The sequence below is a fragment of the Xyrauchen texanus genome, chromosome 13, assembly GCF_025860055.1.
Source record: "Xyrauchen texanus isolate HMW12.3.18 chromosome 13, RBS_HiC_50CHRs, whole genome shotgun sequence".
Classification (NCBI taxonomy): Eukaryota; Metazoa; Chordata; class Actinopteri; order Cypriniformes; family Catostomidae; genus Xyrauchen; species Xyrauchen texanus.
In genome coordinates this window covers 26,763,426-26,782,807 of record NC_068288.1, presented here as the reverse complement: position 1 = coordinate 26,782,807, position 19,382 = coordinate 26,763,426, and the positions used below count along the sequence as shown (strand labels likewise).

Below are 19,382 nucleotides of genomic sequence, written 5' to 3'. Positions count from 1 at the left end.
CTTTTTCTCTTTGCTATTTTTTACTAACATAGCCAATGTACTGCAGATGTTTTCTATTAAATGTATAAAGAGGGAAGCATATGAGTAGATAAATGGGTGAGAAACAAGTGAAAATTAGATGGTTCACTGTCCTATACTTGAGGGAAACTGTTGATATCTTAAATTCACACATTTCAAACCCAGCATTTTCATTATCATTTTTATTGCAGTTAACATATATGGCTCTTCATAATGTTGATCTGCACCAGTGTTTGTAAATTCACTTCACTTAAGTTATCCTTGTACTGGAAATGTATGGGTAATCCTGACTCTCTTTGAGATTAAAACCAAAGTTTAATGAAGCATATCATTACTCCATCTGCCTCTTTGATGTGACAGGTGGGGAGAGCTAAATACACAAGTGTTCACACAGACACACACTCTCTCTCATGCTGCTCCCTACATATGATTCTGAAATTTAAATTCATATTTAAAAATCATATCAATTACATGCATGGCTTTCTGCAATACTTGATTCTGATTAGTCAACCATGGCATACTATGGTCAAATATATTTGTATAATGACTGCTTAATTGCATTTGACCGTTGCCCTTGGCAACCAAACTCATACACTGTGACTTTGTCTCTTTCTTTTTCATAATAAAATAATTTGAACATAAATCAATATTTAATGTCCATTCATTAACTTATTTCATAAGTGGCCATGTGATAAGCAGGCTTATGTATATTCAGACAGAAAAAAAACAAACACAAGATAATACAATACTCCTCCGTCATACCTTGCGGTTTATTTTGTAATTATGACCAGCTAGCTGTACATTATTATGTACAATATCATATTCTTGAGGAATCCCATGACTTATTTCTAAAGCCATCCCATTACTTCTTTCTAGAGCCATCCCATCAATTATGGCTGAATAAATAAGAATATGGTTTGCGTTCTTTGTAATAACAGGTAGGCATATTATATCCTATTATGGTAATCGCAGATGCAATAATAGGGTTTTTTGTTGACACGTGATGACCTACGACATTGTGTCAGATCAGCTACCCACCAAATTCTGAGTTTCTCTTTGACCAAACCACTTATCCATGAATTGGTTGTGCATAAAACAACAAATAAGGTTCAATGGTTCAAATGTAAACAGAAAACCTCTTTCTCTGAAACTCTTGTGACTGCACATGCTACCTCCTCTGAGTTCTAAAGGCCACTCAAATTCTGAAACAATGTGCAGAGATATACATGTGAGCTGAGGGAATGGATCATGTGCTCCAAAGCATTCTTCAAAGAATGCTCTTTTCTGTTCCATCCTTCTCAGCAGGAGATGGAAAAATGGTTAATTTGAGCAGTGAACTGAGAACCAGCTGTTCCTGTCTGATTACAAAATAAACTGTCCAGCAAGCATGAGGAGTTTGTTGGAACTTTTAGACTTTTGACTGGATTATCTAGCAGTATTAAATGAGACCTGAAGTGTTGAGGCCATCTGCAATTCATAGACACATAAAAACTTGATGAACCGGATATGTCTGGTTCCATCAAGTCTTTGTATGTGAGTGTTATGCCAGTTAGGTCAAGTTTGCCTACTATGAAACAAAATTAGGATGAACAGACATGTCTGTTTAGCCAGGAAATTCCCGATTTCACGAGGTATGCAAGACTGACCCAATAATTCACATACAAATATAAAAATGTCAGGGTTTCAGCTTTTAGGTACACTGACTTTAAATGAAACATCCTTGCAAGAACTTGCAATGTTTTTTGCAACTAACCATGAATGTTCTCACGTGGACACACAAGCAACTGCGAACAAGCTACTTCGTAGCGCTCAAGAACATGCAAACGATGTCAAGATTTTCACTGAAAAAAGATGTGCATCTCGGATTGTTTTTAACCAAAACCTATTGTATGTCTTTAGAAGACTAGGAAGACTTAATCCAATTGGAATAAAATTCCTTGACTTTGTTCACATATTGTATCTGAAAACACACACCAAAATGTGCCTATTTTATTGAAATGTTATTGGTTTTATTTCACTTTGTTACACTTGTAACAAATGTCTGTTAATCTGTTTCTTATTCTTATTTATTATATTATTGTGGAGCACTTTGTGACATCAGTTCTTTAAAGGTGCTATGTAAATAATATTTGCTTAATTTTACTTACTTTTTACCTACTCAAAATTGACCAGCCATTGAAAATAAATGGATTATACTACAAAATACAGAAATATAAAGTGTTCAGAAGCATCCCAATCCTTTAGATGAGCACATATGTGGATGTGACACACACACACGCACACACACACACACACACACACACACACACACACACACACACACACGTTGGTGCGGCTATCACTATGAGGACTCTCCATAGACTTAATGATTTTTATTCTGTACAAACTATAGATTCTATCCCCTCACCTTACCAAAAAACTTTCTACATTTTTATATAAAAAAAATACAAAAATAAAATAAATAGTTTAGTATGTTTTTTTAAGTGATTTGAATTATGGGGACAACAGAAATAAACCACATTTATAACATAATACTCTTGTAATTACCAGTTTGTAACATAATAAAAAAGGTCCTCGTAAACCACCCATACCTGCCCACACACACAAATACACACACGTTGTGTGTTGAGTGCCATCTTGTGCATCGTCTCATCATGTGCACACTTTGAGGAATATTTCAAGATCTACTCAACAGGATTGTCTGCTGTTAGTTACGATACGTCATTGTCTTATATGCATGTTTCGGGAAGTTATAAGGAAAAACGTGAGAAAAAGACACTTCTGTTTATTATATTTATGTGTGTCTGAGGGAATTTCATACACTAATACTCATTGCAGTTTGGCCTCTAAATGAAACAAATTAGCTCATTGCATTCTACTAATGAAGACCTTTCCAACAATATATAACACATGGCTATCTCATCTTTTTGATGGTTTCACCAACTCTCTTTATATATATATATATATTATATATATATATATATATATATATATATATATATATATATATATATATATATATATATATATATATATATATATATATATATATATATATATATATATACTGTATATGTTTAAAAAGGAGTACCAACCCTGTCATAATTACTAAAAGAAAAGTTGATAAAAAAAAAATATCTAATGCAATATCTTGTGTTAATATATGCAATATGAGAGATTTTTAAACAAACTTAGTGGGTCGATCATTTTGACCTGGGAACACAAGGAGTGATTTCCAATGAGGAACACAGCACAAGGATTAAGCTTTTAAGTACAGTGAGTGGCTATTAACTGCCATTTTATTGAGAAGACAAACCAATATATTTATTTATTTATTTTTTTTCCTTTTGTGTTCTGCATAAGAAAAGTCACCCAGGTTTGGGACAACATGAGGGTGAGTATTTATTTTTGGGGTAACTATTACTTTAATGTCTTTCTAGTCACAAATTCTGGTTTATGGTTCTCAATAGAATCACATTGCAGAAAAGCCAAGCTGTGTCTTTGCTATTGCAAACGGTTTGCAGGTACTTTCATTGTGTTCATTGTCAAAGCTTTAAAATGATTTGATGGCATGTGTCAATAGGTCTTTATTTTCAATAAAAAATTTTATATGTCAGAAACATTATGTTTGTTGGTATTTTGTTTAAAATATTATTTGCATTTGATTCTGTAAAACAAATTAGGGAAACTGAATGGGAGGCTTCAAAGAAAAGGCATGAAGCACACTAGGTTTCTAAAGATACTACAAAATATATGACTACAATATGATATGTACCAACTATATTGCAAGACATTTTCTATCATTTCAATTAAATAAACTCAACCCAGGAGGGATCATAGAAGTTGGCATGTACAGAAACATCAGGGTTTTAAACAAACTTGTGAAGTTAAACCCCTTACCCAAAATCTAAACCTAAATTTAAACTTAACAGCAATTTTAATTGTGTACAACCAAAGAAAGAAAATATCAGTGTATGGATTGAGATGAAGGAAATGCATTACAGGTTATTGGCATACATCAGTCATTTGTATTGCAAAAAAAAAATTATAAAAATAATGGAATGAGTAAAAAAATTTGCTTTTGCCTCCGAATTTTGAAAGGGAGTCTGTGCAAGGCCCGGTTCAGAACTCGCAGGTCCAAGATTGGCTGCAACCCACCGCCCTTATTTGGAACGATGAAGGGCTGTAAAACCCCTGTCTCACCTCTATCGCGCCCTTCTGTAGGAGGCCGGCCGAGAAGCGGGGGCATCCCTAGGCAGGGTCCGAGGGCTGGACTCTGGCTGGGGAGGAGCCGGTTGAGTTTATGTTGCCGCAGGGGGACGCCCTTGGTGACCGGGTGCGCACTTTAGAGCCAAGCCGGGGCAAGATGTGCTGAATGCCCTCCGTCTGTTGCTTCACTGCAGAGAACTGCTGGGCGAAGTCCTCAATGGTGTCGCTGAAGAGGCCGACCTGGGAGATGGGCGCGTTAAGGAACCATGCCTTGTCCGCATCTCAACCAGGTTCGCAAACTAGTGTACTAGGGAGTGTTCGGTCCGTGGGGGTTTATCCGGCAGAACCAGAGACGGAAGGGCATCTTTAAAAAGACGTGTCTTTAAAAAGACATTCAACGTCACTGTGCCTGCTCTAATCGAGGTAATATACTCTTTAGGGGAAATCGAAGTCGAAGCGCCCAGGGGCGTAGTCTGTAGTGGAGTGCAGAGTGGAGAGAAAGCCACTGGAATGTGCCATACATATCCAACAGCATACGCTTCTGAAGAGCTGAATGTATCAGTAGTAGTATTCAGCTTGCTGAAATACAACCGCTCGGCTCCGAAGAAAAAATCTGAACGAAGCCTCCCTTTTATACCCATATGTCGGGGGAAGTGGCATGCAAATTCTACTCGCCAATTCTCATTGGCCTTTTCGCAAAGATCCTTTTTTTTAGCTCTAAAGTGAGTAATTAATCAACTGTCATTGTATTAAAAATACTCAAAATTGTATTTCCTTTTGTGTTCCATATAAGAAAGAAAGTCACACTGCTTTGGAACGACATGAAGGGGAGAAAATTATGGAAGAATTAAAATTTTTGGGAGAACTATTCCTGAAATAAATCTGATCAAAACACGAACTGTTTATTGGGAAATATGTTGGAAAAAGAAGAACATATAGAAGTGAGAGAGAGAAAAAAATAAGCTAAAACTAGGCTCATACTTTTGTATGTATTTGCATCATACACATCAATTGGATTATAGCTAACCTATGACCTACTGTCTCTTCAACTACATTTCTCTCGACCATTCTTAAGGCCTGCTAAGTGGGTGGTTCAGTTTTAGCTTGCCAGTGGGAGTTATTTCTATCCGCTGTTTCTAGCATTAGCATAAAGCGAGTTCATCTCTTCCTGAAGCCACAGTGGGGGAAGAAAGACCAGTAAGGACCTGAACACTGCTACTCTATGTGGTGGTGGTGTCATGTATTAGCCTAGGGGGAATAGAAAGATTTACATGCACTGAGTAACCAGTCCCAACAGTCACTGCTATGAATCCTACTTTGGCCCACTTTTATATTTTTTTATATATTTGTATTATTTCCTTGGCACTTGTTCAGTGAGATGTTGAACACGTCAGTGTAGATATTTGCAAGTCCCTTGTTTAATATGTTTTCATAGAGGTGTATGGGGGGTGGAAGGCTAGTATGAGGCATTGTGAGTGTCATGAGGTTACTGATTTTTCTTAGCCTCCACAACCTTTCCACTCCTCTCTCTTTTGGTTTCTCCAAAGCCCCCTAGCAGTTATGATGTGTTCATGATTTTACCATTTTCCAATGCAGTGTGTAATTGTGTATCTTCCATTTCTCTTATCTCTGACCTCATAAATACAAACCTCTCCTGGGAGAGTTTTTCCACAGAAAGGAATAGTTAATGAAATAAACTGTAAAATAAAAAAAATTCTGTCATCATTTACACACATCTTCTGTTGTTTGAAACCAGTATGACATTTTTTCCTCTGTGGAACACCAAGGGAGATGTTTAGAAGAATGTCTGGATGGGAACCAGGTGCTGTGAATCTCCAAAATAAGATTAAAAAAACTAACAAGTATCATAAAACAAGTCCATACATCAAGTACACTATATTCCAAGTCTTCTGATTCCGTTTAACAACACAATAAGTTATCAGTCTGTGTGATAAACAGATCTTTCATCGTTATTCACTCACTGTTTGGAAAAGAACAGCTTGGACGTCCTTCTATAAATAACTCATGTGTTTCATACGGGTTTCAAAAACCACGAGGGTGCAGAAATTATGATTATATTTTCTTTACTTTTATTTTTAGGTAAACTATAGAAACGGAAGGGCATCTTTAAAAAGTAATCTGTAATGGAGTGCAGAGTGGAGAGAAAGTCGCTGGAATGCGCCGTATATCCAACAGCATATGCTTCTGAAGAGGTGAATGGATCAGTAGTAGTATTCAGCTCATTGAAATACAATCGCACGGCTCCGAAGAAAATAAAATAATTGCCATTTGAGACTTTGAGATATTTGCCACAATTTACTGTGGATACCACATCATAATTAAAATCTGTTTGCTCACATGTTGTGAGGGCCTATTGAAGAACAACTGTAATATCTAGTAAACCCACAAAACAAAAACTGTACACTAAGCATCCCTTAGCAACTATTAACAATGTTTATGATATCTAGATATTCAGAGCTCTAAGAATTTACAGAGCACTCATGATGTTTCGCTGTGTGTGTTTGAATTGTCAGTTTTATTGTCCTGGGTTGGTGTGTCAGGAGAGACTGTAAAACAGTTTTTTTCTTTTTTTTTTTTTTTTCCGTTACGTTGACAATCGCTGTGCCCAAATTCATGCAAGAGACCAGACCAACCAAGGAGTACATTCAGTGATGGGCACAAATACATGAAAATGTATTTGAAATAGAAATAAATAATAACTCAGTTCAAATGTACCAAAATATAAAACCAAATACTGTGTGGAAAAACAAATCTAAATAAAACAGTGTTTTGTAAAATGTAAAATTGTCCATTCAATGAATGTTTCTTTCACGTCATCTTGATATCACTATTAGACTGAAATCTATCTGGACCTTTTGTGAATGCAAAGACCATATTGGTGTACAACTGCTTTCACCTACCTCTTCATTCAATCAAATACAATTATATATAAACAGGTACATTATTACAAATAGTGCAGAATTCCAAATAGCAGCCATTTCTATACCTATTTCTGTCCAGGTTTCACTGCAGCCTGCTCTTACTTGATGTTTAAAACAGTTGGCACTTTTCTTGCTATCTACCAATGAGTAATGCTTTACACACTTGACTAGCTAGTAAATACACAAGCAGTTACTAACACCAACAACTGATTAGTGAAGAAGACTGTCTAGCAAGGGCTAATGTTATTATCCCATTTTCAGGACTCTTTTGTTCCTTCATGTAAACTAAAGGCAAATCTGAATGATTTTCCATTTTTGCTTGCTAGCTAGCAATCGAGGTAAAGATAGCTAGTGAACAAACTAATGATAGTTAGACTAGCTCACTAGCTGGCTGCTAACTAGTTTTGATTTCCTCACTTTTGACACACATTGGCAAGCATAGCTACATTAATATTTTAATGGAAATTAAATTACAATTGTCAACAATTATTATTTTCTCCCTACTAGGAAGATCACAATGGAACACAACTTCAAGTAGGAATTCTAACTGGGAAACGCGTGCTGAAACACATGTGCCCTTCAGGTGGAGTCAGAAATATTGTAATAACGAGTTCAGAGCACATGAATGACCCGCAAAGTTGTATTAACGAGTGGTAAACTCGGAATTCTAGATGACAGTTTCCAAGTTGGGACGTTGGAAGGGGCGTGTTGACATGAAATATGGTGAAAAGCAATGATTTTGATCATTTATTTCAACTTTTTTAAATTACTTCAATAATATTAATTTGTAATAAATTACAGTCAACTAATGACTCACCCTTCACGGTTTGTTTTAAGCAAATTAATTAATAATATCAAATTCATGGGCTTTTGCCATCATTCCTTGCATTTAAGTATTTATTTTGCTTCTTAAGTATTTTGTTTTCCTCATGAATGTGTGACATGTCATTGTAATGAATGCCCGATTTGAAGGTACAAGCTTCCTAGGAGCACTTGAAAGTAGCATCTGATTTCGCCAAGATGCAAGTGCGTGATATCAGACAAACATGTCGGCACGAGGGGAGATATACAAAGTAAGTGTCAAACATTCACTTTTGTTAAGTAAAATTGTTTAATGAGTCAAAGTTCCTACATTATATTATATTAAAGTTTGTTTAACAAACACCTGCAGAAACAGGTGTATAAAACATTGTATATTATACTCTCATTTGATAACCGTACACCTGCAACAAAAATGCTAGCGTTGCAGGATTGTTTATCAATTGGGTTTGCTAAGAAACGTCTCTGGTGACAGTCGATCAGCTGCTGAGATTAACAAGAGCATTGCAGTTTTGTTACCTTACATGTCATCTTTGACCATCTGTCAATGGAATGCCTTTATGGCCGGAGATCGGAGATATCAATTAGGAATATCCCACATCTGAATTGATTGGAACGCAGCATGACTGCATATTTCTTTGCGGGAACTCAGAAAATTAGCTCACCCTATGCTAGATGGAGCTTTTCTCTCTGACATCTGCAGCTTGTGTGCATAAAAGTTGGGGTTGGGGGGCATGCCTGAACTAGTTGTTACAGGAAATCAGCAGACTAATAAAGAGGTTGACTGGCACAATGTATTTTTTGTATTTTTAAAATACACAAATACCAAACTTAAATGTATTTAAATTTTAAATTACATTAGATCTTTTTCAAAGACTTAAAATGTAAAGTCAAATACATATATCTGAAATACTGCCCATCCCTGAGTACACTACAGCATGGAGTGTATCGTATAAGATGAATACGTTGTGATTTTTGGTAGTGGTTTAAAATTACTAGGGTGCTTGGCAATAAAAATAGACAGTCAGCAGAACATGTTAATGCTTTCAGTCAATTAAATACTTTTACAAAAATTGGTTTGTTCTTCTAAAAATACAGTACAACATAATTTCTCATAATTGATGTAGCCGTATTTAAAAATAAATAAATCAATTAAAAATAGTAACAGTGGTTTACCGTGATTAGTAGAGAAGAGCTGCGAGATGTCAGAACAGGAGACGTTGACCACCTGACCAATCTCAGCCCTGTACCAGCACCAAAATTCATCCCACTCTGTATGGCACCCTGAGATACACACACACACACACACACACACACACACACACACTAAATAAATTAACGAATTAGTTTGACTATTAGTAACACTTTACAATAAGGATCTATACAATACTACATTAGTTAATGCAATAGTTAACATGAACAAACAACAAATAATACTTTTATAACCTTTATTAATGTAAAGTTTATGTTAATTTGTGCATATACTAATACATAATTAACATTAAAAGACGTATACATTAACATTAGGTCATGCCTTATGAACAAAAAGTTAACATCGATACATAAATTACCATCTGGGATGGGATGAGGCTGAGAAAATTATGACAGATTTTAATTTCCCCTTCTGTCACTTACTCGACGTTGTGTCGATTGTAGTGACACAAGGTCTCTTCTGAGAGCCTTGTGTACCTCTGAACTTGAAAAAAGGCCAATGTCAGAAGGGGATGGAGGTTACAACAGTAACCATGACATTTTGGATTAACTATCCCTTTAACATATACTGTAGAATTATAAAGAATTATAGAATTATAAAGTATTAGTGCAAAGTGATACAAGAACATCAAATATTTGTTAAAACATGATTATCTGGACATTAAGTTTCTGTAACATTATGTTCCTAAATATTATTTTTTTTTAATTATGACAGGTACACGCTTCTCAAAGAAGGAAGGAAGGATAGATGATGAAGGTCTTGAAAAAGTTAACTGCAAGCAAGTAGAGAAGATGGTCTCCTGTCAGTTCGACAGGAAGCAGAGGAAAGCATAAGATAGGCACTAAGATGGTAAGAGAGATTGAGAGAGGGTATGGACACACTGAGAATAGATAAAAAGCTTTAGATAGGTTCGGTATCTCTGCTGTTCACTGCTGAGCCTGTGTCTGACAGAGGAATAAGAGAACAGTGGAAACAGAAGCAAAAACAACGAAGAAAACTTCGAGTGTAATGAGAGCCACAGGGATCATATTAGGTCATGGCTAAATAAATATGACTGCTACGTCTGAGCCATAGACTTAATTTCCGCTGCTCACAAATCTATATCCACACTATATACACACAGACAGAGTTACATTATATAGATGTATAATGAACACAATGAACACTCAAGTTTTCACATGGAACATCTTAATTGGAGAGCAGATTCAGGCTCATTGAAAAACTGTTGCTCACTTCCAGGAATTCTGCTATGACGTCTATAAATACAGTGACCTCAGAAAGGAAAGAAATCATTATAGAGTGAAACATTTTGATACAACTGCTTCAGGGATTATGAGTCAACAGCATATCAGATCACTCACCTGCCTCTTTTAAAACTATTCACACCCTCATTTTCTATTTGAACTGTATAATACAATAATATACACAACCCGTTCAAACATATGTGGACACTCCCTACTAATTAATGGCTTTGGCTATTTAAAAGGTACATCAAATTAAGCAAACAACTATACAATGTCCTATGACAAACATTTCCAGTAGAATGGGAAGAGCCTAAGAACTCAATGACTATCAATGTGGCACTGTCATAGAATGCCATCAGTAAAATAGTTTACTGTGTCTGTCTTTAGAAAATTCCCACAACCATGTTACAACATTGAGTGACAAACCATCCCAGCAGTGTGAAAGCTGTTATCGCAGTAAAGGGATACTCTAACTCCATATCAATGCCATGGCATTGAAATTAACTGTGCTCTCAAGTCATATCCGTGTGGCATTTGAGTGTACACCAGTGTTGGAGAGCAATGCAGCAATGTGGCCAAGAGAGTTTTCAAACGTGCACACCTAAATATTAATCTCGTTAATGTACGGCTGGGGAAACAAAATCATGTGAATTTGTTCTTTCGAAGAGGTCATGTAAAATAACTGGTTAAAATTATAGAATTCCTTATATTTAGGTACTAAGTTAAAATTAAATTAATACTAAGGTATTAATTTTTGTGAGCTGGTCTTTTGGATGGCTGTAAATTAAATGATTCACTTTAGCCTTGCGCAGCCCTCTTTTTGAAGCAAAATATTTAGTATATAGCTGCTGTTTATCACTATATTTCAATTCAGTTCAATTCAATTCATATATATATATATATATAAATATACAGGTGAAACTCGAAAAATTAGAATTTCGTGCAAAAGTTAATTAATTTCAGTAATTCAACTTAAAAGGTGAAACTAATATATTATATAGACTCATTACAAGCAAAGTAAGATATTTCAAGCCTTTATTTGATATAATGTTGATGATTATGGCTTACAGCTTATGAAAACCCCAAATTCAGAATCTCAGAAAATTAGAATATTGTGAAAAGGTTCAGTATTGTAGGCTCAAAGTGTCACACTCTAATCAGCTAAACACCTGCAAAGGGTTCCTGAGCCTTTAAATGGTCTCTCAGTCTGGTTCAGTTGAATTCACAATCATGGGGAAGACTGCTGACCTGACAGTTGTGCAGAAAACCATCATTGACACCCTCCACAAGGAGGGAAAGCCTCAAAAGGTAATTGCAAAAGAAGTTGGATGTTCTCAAAGTGCTGTATCAAAGCACATTAATAGAAAGTTAAGTGGAAGGGAAAAGTGTGGAAGAAAAAGGTGCACAAGCAGCAGGGATGACCGTAGCCTGGAGAGGATTGTCAGGAAAAGGCCATTCAAATGTGTGGGGAGCTTCACAAGGAGTGGACTGAGGCTGGAGTTACTGCATCAAGAGCCACCACACACAGACGGGTCCTGGACATGGGCTTCAAATGTCAAACGTCTTACCTGGGCTAAAGAAAAAAGAACTGGTCTGTTGCTCAGTGGTCCAAAGTCCTCTTTTCTGATGAGAGCAAATTTTGCATCTCATTTGGAAACCAAGGTCCCAGAGTCTGGAGGAAGAATGGAGAGGCACACAATCCAAGATGCTTGAAGTCCAGTGTGAAGTTTCCACAGTCTGTGTTGGTTTGGGGAGCCATGTCATCGGCTGGTGTTGGTCCACTGTGCTTGATTAAGTCCAGAGTCAACACAGCCGTCTACCGGGACATTTTAGAGCACTTCATGCTTCCTTCAGCAGACAAGCTTTATGGAGATGCTGACTTCATTTTCCAGCAGGACTTGGCACCTGCCCACACTGCCAAAAGTACCAAAACCTGGTTCAATGACCATGGTATTACTGTGCTTGATTGGCCAGCAAACTCGCTTGACCTGAACCCCATAGAGAATCTATGGGGCATTGCCAAGAGAAAGATGAGAGACATGAGACCAAACAATGCAGAAGAGCTGAAGGCCGCTATTGAAGCATCTTGGTCTTCCATAACACCTCAGCAGTGCCACAGGCTGATAGCATCCATGCCACGCGCATTGAGGCAGTAATTAATGCAAAAGGGGCCCAAACCAAGTACTGAGTACATATGCATGATTATACTTTTCAGAGGGCCGACATTTCTGTATTTAAAATCCTTTTTTTTATTGATTTCATGTAATATTCTAATTTTCTGAGATTCTGAATTTGGGGTTTTCATAAGCTGTAAGCCATAATCATCAAAATTATATCAAATAAAGGCTTGAAATCTTACTTTGCTTGTAATGAGTCTATATAATATATTAGTTTCACCTTTTAAGTTGAATTACTGAAATTAATGAACTTTTGCACGATATTCTAATTTTTCGAGTTTCACCTGTATTGTGTATATATATAAATATATATACACAATCATGTTGTGGGGGTGCTTTGCTGCAGGAGGGATTGGTGCACTTCACAAAATAAATCACATTAACAACAAAAATAATATCACTTGACACATGCAAAATTGGGAGGGTTACTTTTGTATTCCACTACAGATTACAGATTACATGCTGTAAAATGTAATTTGTAACATATTCCATAAAATTGCTCAAGGTCAGTAACGCATTCTAAATACTTTGGATTAATTCTTCAGCACTGTTAGATTTTATTCACTTGCTTTGACTATAAAAAATCTGCCTAAATACATGTTAAAAATACATTCTCTGAAAAACCTAAATATCTTATGCAGTGTTGTTTCTTAAGCAAGATTAATCAAATTGATCTTGTTTTAAGGATTTTTTTATATTTTTACAGGAAAACAATACAAAAAGCATTACGAAGAATATGATTTTTGCACTAATATCGAAGGTCTAAACTAGAAAAAAATTATTTATGATCCAAAGTGAATTTTCTTTATAAAAAATATGATCACGCCTGGTAACGTGCATGTAAAATGGCTAGAAATAGCATTTTAGCTTGGCATAAAGCTGACAATTTACACAAGGTTTATTTCTATTTATTCTGCTCCAAACTTACTTCAAACTTACTTCTCTGTCTGCTCATATGAATCATAAGAAAGTGTTTCACAGCTGTTCAAATGCACTTTGGATTGCATCATTTCTATGTATAAATGTTTTCCATCTAAAAGGACTAAATATTAAATTAAACAAATGACAATAAAATACTAAATATCTTCAGTAATCAAAATACTTTTTGAATGTCCTGGGTGTACCGCTTGCACCTAGCGCCTTTCGAGGTGATCACGTGTGGAACCTTGGGCACGTAGCCCGGTCATGGTCTTAGGATGACATGGGTGTCTGCCGGACCGAACTCCAGGCAGGTGTCGCTGACAGAGAACACTTGCAGGTCCCCAACCCTCTTGATGGAAGAGAGCGCGATCAGGAGGGCCATCTTCAAGGGGAGAGCCTTGTGCTCAACTGAGTCAAGCAGCTCGATGGGGGGTCTCTGAAGGACCGAGAGGACCACTAAGAGATCCCAGGAGGGGAACAGGCTTGGCCGGGGAGCATTAAGCCTCCGGGCACCTAAGGAACCTGATAATCAAGTTGTGCTTGCCCAAGGACTTGCTGTCCACTGTATCATGGTGGGAGCAATAGCGGCTACATACACCTTCAAGGTGGAGGGGGACAGCCTCCCTCCAACCTCTCTTGCAGGGATGAAAGCACTGACCGAACTGCGCATCTCTGGGGGAAGAACACCAATTCGTGAACAAGCTGCACTTTAGGGCGTAAAGTTGCCTGGTAGATGGAGCTCTGGCTTGGTTGATCGTGTCTACGAGCGCAGGTGGTAGGTCACTCAGATCTTCCACATCCCATCCAGGGGCCAGATGCAGAGGTTCCAGAGGTCTGGGCGTGGATGCCAGAGGGTGCCCCGTCCCTGAGAAAGGTGGTCCTTCCTGCTATCGTAAGGAGCGTGAGATCCGAGAACCAAGTCTGAGTGGGCCAGTAAGGTGAATTGTTCCCCATTCACCCTGACCTTGCACAGCACCAGTGCAAGAAGGCTCACTGGGGAAAATGCGTACTTGCGCAGCCCCCGGGGCCAGCTGTGTGCCAGCGCATCTGTCCCGAGGGGAGCTTCCATTAGGGAGTACCAGGGTGGGCAATGGGAGGTCTCATGGGAAGCGAACAGGTCTATCTGTGATATGCCGAACCGTTCCCAAATTAGCTGGACCGCCTGGGGTTGGAGCCTCCACTCTCCGCTGAGCGTACCTTGTCGCGACACTGCTGCTGTGTTGAGGTTGCCCGGGATGTGAGTGGCGCGAAGCGACCTGAGTCTACAGCCAGCAACTCTAGGCAGTTATTGTGCCAATGCGCTCTCCGATGCAGTGGCGAAATCATCATCCAGCTCGTGGGGTCTAAGGGAGCAAAAAGACTGGCTGTGAGGCTAGTGTCACTTCTTCGACACAACGTCGAAGTGAGGGACAGATGGGGATCACAGAGAGTGGTGTCGCAATGGTCAAAGATGTCTATCTAGCGTGTGTTTAAAAAACTAAATATCAATAGCAGCATCGATATTCCCGGTGGTTAATGTCATCAAACAAACAGAAAGAACTCATGTTGTCACACTTTACAATGAATGCCATATGAAACATAGTAACCTGAGGTATATTAATTTAGTTGTGGGATCTCACATATAAGAAGACTCTCAAACAACATTTTTTCCTTGATTAAGATTTGCAAATCATTCCTATGGTATTTTACAACAATAAAAATAAACAGATCAAGTAACACAGCTGTCATCTGTCACCATAAGCATTACATTTCATACTTAATTATAGTGGCACCTGGTGGTCTCTTCTTCCTTCCTGCCCAACACAATCAAACTCTTATAACTGCATTTGTCTTCTCAAAAGCTCCCAGATCTTCCAGTGTCATCTGCCAACACTGCTATTGTGTTGTGTTGAGCTACATTTAAATTTATTTTGATTTTTTGGAAATTGCCTAAAAGTAACAGCAAATGGAAACTATAGCAGCTATTACAAATGCAAAGTGCTTTATGCATCTAGACTTTTTAAAACAAAACATACATTTTCTTGTCTTTGTCCTGCTGTAATTGAATTATGGATTTGCTGCTGTTTATTTATTTTGTATTCATTGTTATTAAAAATTTTTATTTTTTTAACTTTTTTTGGAATTGAGGTCTGTACTTATCTATATCATTTAATAAGTATTCCTTTAATGACTATGAACATTAGTGTATCTTCTTAAACTTCTGTTTGTTTGTTTGTCTGTGTTTGTTTATTTGTTTGTTTTTTCTGTACATACAGCATGGTGGTCATGCAAGTATAGAGCTTCAAACTTTAATATTAGCTGGCAAACAGATTTCCAAGGTGCAATGGAAGAGAGAATGTAGTAGGGGCTTTTAAATATTTACAGAGGTCATCTTTTTCCAGTCTATTTTATTTTTCTCTGTTCTTCAGCGACTGTCCATTACTCTCTATGTGAAGTACAAGGTTGTGGCAAATGAGTGCCATGAAGGAAATGTAGATATAATATATAATGTAGATATATATATGTCTTGATGAAAATGAGTAAATAAGCTTAGGATGAAAAACAGGGCTCAAAAAGTGGTAACTGTTGAGCTGAATAAAATATCAAAAATCAGCAAATTCTGAAAAAGTGTATTTTTTATTACGTTGCTCAGAAAAAAAAAACTGCTCTTTATATTCTCTCATTCTTTGAATTCTGAGCCCTCTATCGACACTTGTGGTTGAAACGTAAATTGTTGGTATTTGGTTACATTTTCAATATCCATTCTACTTTCATTGAAGATGATGCTTATCACAGAAATGATGGCAATGAGGAAAGGGCCAGTGATACATTGTGTGTATTGTTGCGTGTAAATATCAAGGGCAAAGTGTAAAAGCCATCCAATCTTTTTCAGGGAGTTGCTAGATGAATGGAATCTAATTGTGAATTCAGTAGGGGGCTCCTCTATCACTGCCTGTAGATCTTGACAGGCTATAAATAGGGGTGTTGTAGTTATCAATGCTTTGTCTGTTAGGGGGCCGGCTGGACCACACAATGGAGGACATATCAGATATCTGATTTCAACAGATATTACAGCTACCTGAACTGTCTATCATGTTTTCTACCCTACAAAGCCAAAATGCAGTAACTATGCCAACACTGAAACACTGAGGGAGACAAAAAGAGAAAAGAAGTGTGGATTTTCTAATTACTGTAATTTCCACACAATCCATTTGCTCTGAATCAGAGCATAGTTCAGCCAAACCCGTATGTCACAGTAAGGTTCATTGTCTTAGATACCTGATTTCTATCATTTTTGTCAGATATTACAAAATGTGTAGTTACTGTGTTTTTTCTTTGCAGGGAAATGTGGCGCTTTGGGTGTTTTTCCCCTTTCTTACCTTCTTCATCTCTCTCTCTCTCTTTCTTACTCTCACTCAGTTTCCCACTCATGCATTCGCTAGGTATAATTTTCTCATTATTTTATTTTTTTTATTTTTACTATTGTCCATCCAGTGGAATATGTTGTACTGAACACCCACCTGATTGACTGACCGTTAAGAAGTGACCATTGAGTCTGCATGGCCTGCGTCTTTTCCTCCCTCACTCTGTGTCAAGCCCAGGGTGGACTGTAATAAATCAAAAGAAGGCATGGCGCCTGCCCTTCTCCACTCTGTAAGCTCAGTGTTAATTAAAGTCTTTGTGGAGCAGGAATCAGAGCAGTGTGGGTTCCTATTAAGAACTCAAGGGCAACACTTACACCTGCAATGATTCCGGAACTTACTCAATCTTAAAACATCCCAATATGTCAGTCCTACACTTTCCTATGCTCTCAAAACTCTGTCAAGATGGAAACAAAACTAAACTGGCATATCAGCCAGTGTAAAGACTGCCAGGTAATACCATGTCACGGTGTTCCAACAATTCTATTCATACAGCTTGGAAAAGTGGAACTCTTAAACAGCGACCCTGTAAAGATGTATAATGGCATATTGTGAATTCAAGTTGTGTTGTGTCACTTTAGAATGTAGTATTTTAGCACAAAAAACGTTATCTTATATGCTAACCACCCACCATCTAATTTTAGTAGGTGCTGAATGCTGTAAAATAGCACAGCAACAGGAATATTTATATTAAGTCATTGTGAATCAAAACCGTTTAAAAAATTGTTTAGAAAATGTTTTGATTATGGTTAAACTTTAAAATAAAGATGCAGGATTTCATCTGAGGGTACACACAGAAATCTGCCTTGTTCAGCCTTATGTCATGCTCGCCTAGGAGAATTATTTTGCAGAATGAGCAGAATGCATGTGTCTCAAGATGTGTTTTTATCAGATAAAGAAGTTTTTGTTAACTTAAAGCGGCTTCTAAAAATGCAGTGCTCCAGTGAGAGATCCTTAAAACTACAGTGAAACATGACGCAGTTGTCAAAAGACATCCATTTAGCGAGAAAGAAGGTCCTTCCTCAGGGGAATTCACCAGGGAGGGGCTGTCGCGAGGAGCGTGAGATCCGAAAACCATGTCAGTGTGGGCCAATAGGGGGCCACTAGAGTAACTTGTTCCTCGTACTCCCTGAAATTGCTCAGCATCCGTGCAAGTAGGCTCACTGGGGGAAATGCGTACTTGTGCAGCCAAGTCTCTTAGGAAGCGAACAGGTCTACCTGTGCTTTGCCGAACCTCTCCCAAATCAGCTGGACCGCCTGGGGTATTCCCGCTGAGCGTGCCCTGTCGCGACTGAGGTTGTCCGGGATATGAGTGGCCCGCAAAGAGTCACTGCTGGCTCCAAAGGAGGAGATGGCAGGCGAGTTGCTACATGTGAGGAGAGTGCATGCAGCAATGGCCCTGAATTAGCGGGAGAAACCTCAGGAGGGCAAGGATTACAGCCAGCAACTCTAGGCAGTTGATGTGCCAACCCAGCCGGGGCCTCATCCAGGAATCAGCGGCTGCGTGCCCATTGCACCCAGCACCCTAACCCTGTTTGGAGGCATCTGTGGTGACCAGAACGTGTTGAGACACCTGCTGTAGGGGGACTCCTGTCCGTAAATAACAGAGGTCTGTCCAGGGATTGAAAGTTTGACAAGGGTGATAAACACATGGTATGTGCTGCGGCGTCTTGCACATCTAACTCCATGCTTAGAAAAGAGATGCTCTGAACTGAGGCAAGCTTGCTTTTCTCCCAGTTGACCTGAAGCCCTAGACGGCTGAGGTGCCTGAGCACCTGGTCCCTGTGGGCGCACAGTGACTCTCGAGAGTGGGCTAGGATGAGCCAGTCTGAGGTAATCGAGCATGTGGATGCCCACTTCCTTTAACAGTCGTGGGTCTGGAGGCGAGGGATCCGCTTCCGGTGTGCCGGTACTGCCATTGTGTGGCACCGGGTTGCCGTAAGAATGGCATTTGCCATTGACCCAGGAAATGAGGAAGTCGCTCTTTTATTGAGAATGTGGATACTAGAAATTAACTTCAAACAAGGATTCTCCTCCCAGCCCTCCACCGGGGAACGGAGTGGTCTGCTTACCAGCTCCGGAAAAAAAGGTCTCGTTCCCTGGGTCATCCCTCTCAGGAACACTTGGGAGCCTTCCGTGTCCTCGAGGATGTTCGAGAGATGGGGGGCATGCGCTTCCTGTGGGGCACTAGAAGCTAGGGCTGAGAGCTATGCCCAGGTTAATGTGGAGCTGCCCTTGGCGAGCAGATGGAGCACGGCCCGTCATAAACTGCTGGGCGATGTTGTCCATGGTGTCGCCGAATAAGCCGAGCTGAGAGACGGGGGCGTTGAGAAAGCGGGCTTTATCTAACTCCCACATAACGACCAGGTTCAGCCATAAGTGATGTTCCTGGACCACGAGAGTGGCCATTGCCCTACCGAGTGTGCCTTGCCTATGAC

The 19,382-nt window shown here is 38.7% G+C and overlaps 1 protein-coding gene across 1 annotated transcript in view; it reads right to left on the bottom strand.

Moving 5' to 3' along the window:
• ghrhrb (growth hormone releasing hormone receptor b) overlaps positions 1–19,382 on the bottom strand; it is a 63,902-nt gene that overhangs the window by 31,292 nt on the left and 13,228 nt on the right. The window contains exon 3 of the mRNA XM_052140885.1: positions 9,165–9,272. Within this exon, the coding sequence (XP_051996845.1) occupies positions 9,165–9,272 (108 nt within the window). The remainder of the gene's footprint in view (positions 1–9,164; positions 9,273–19,382) is intronic.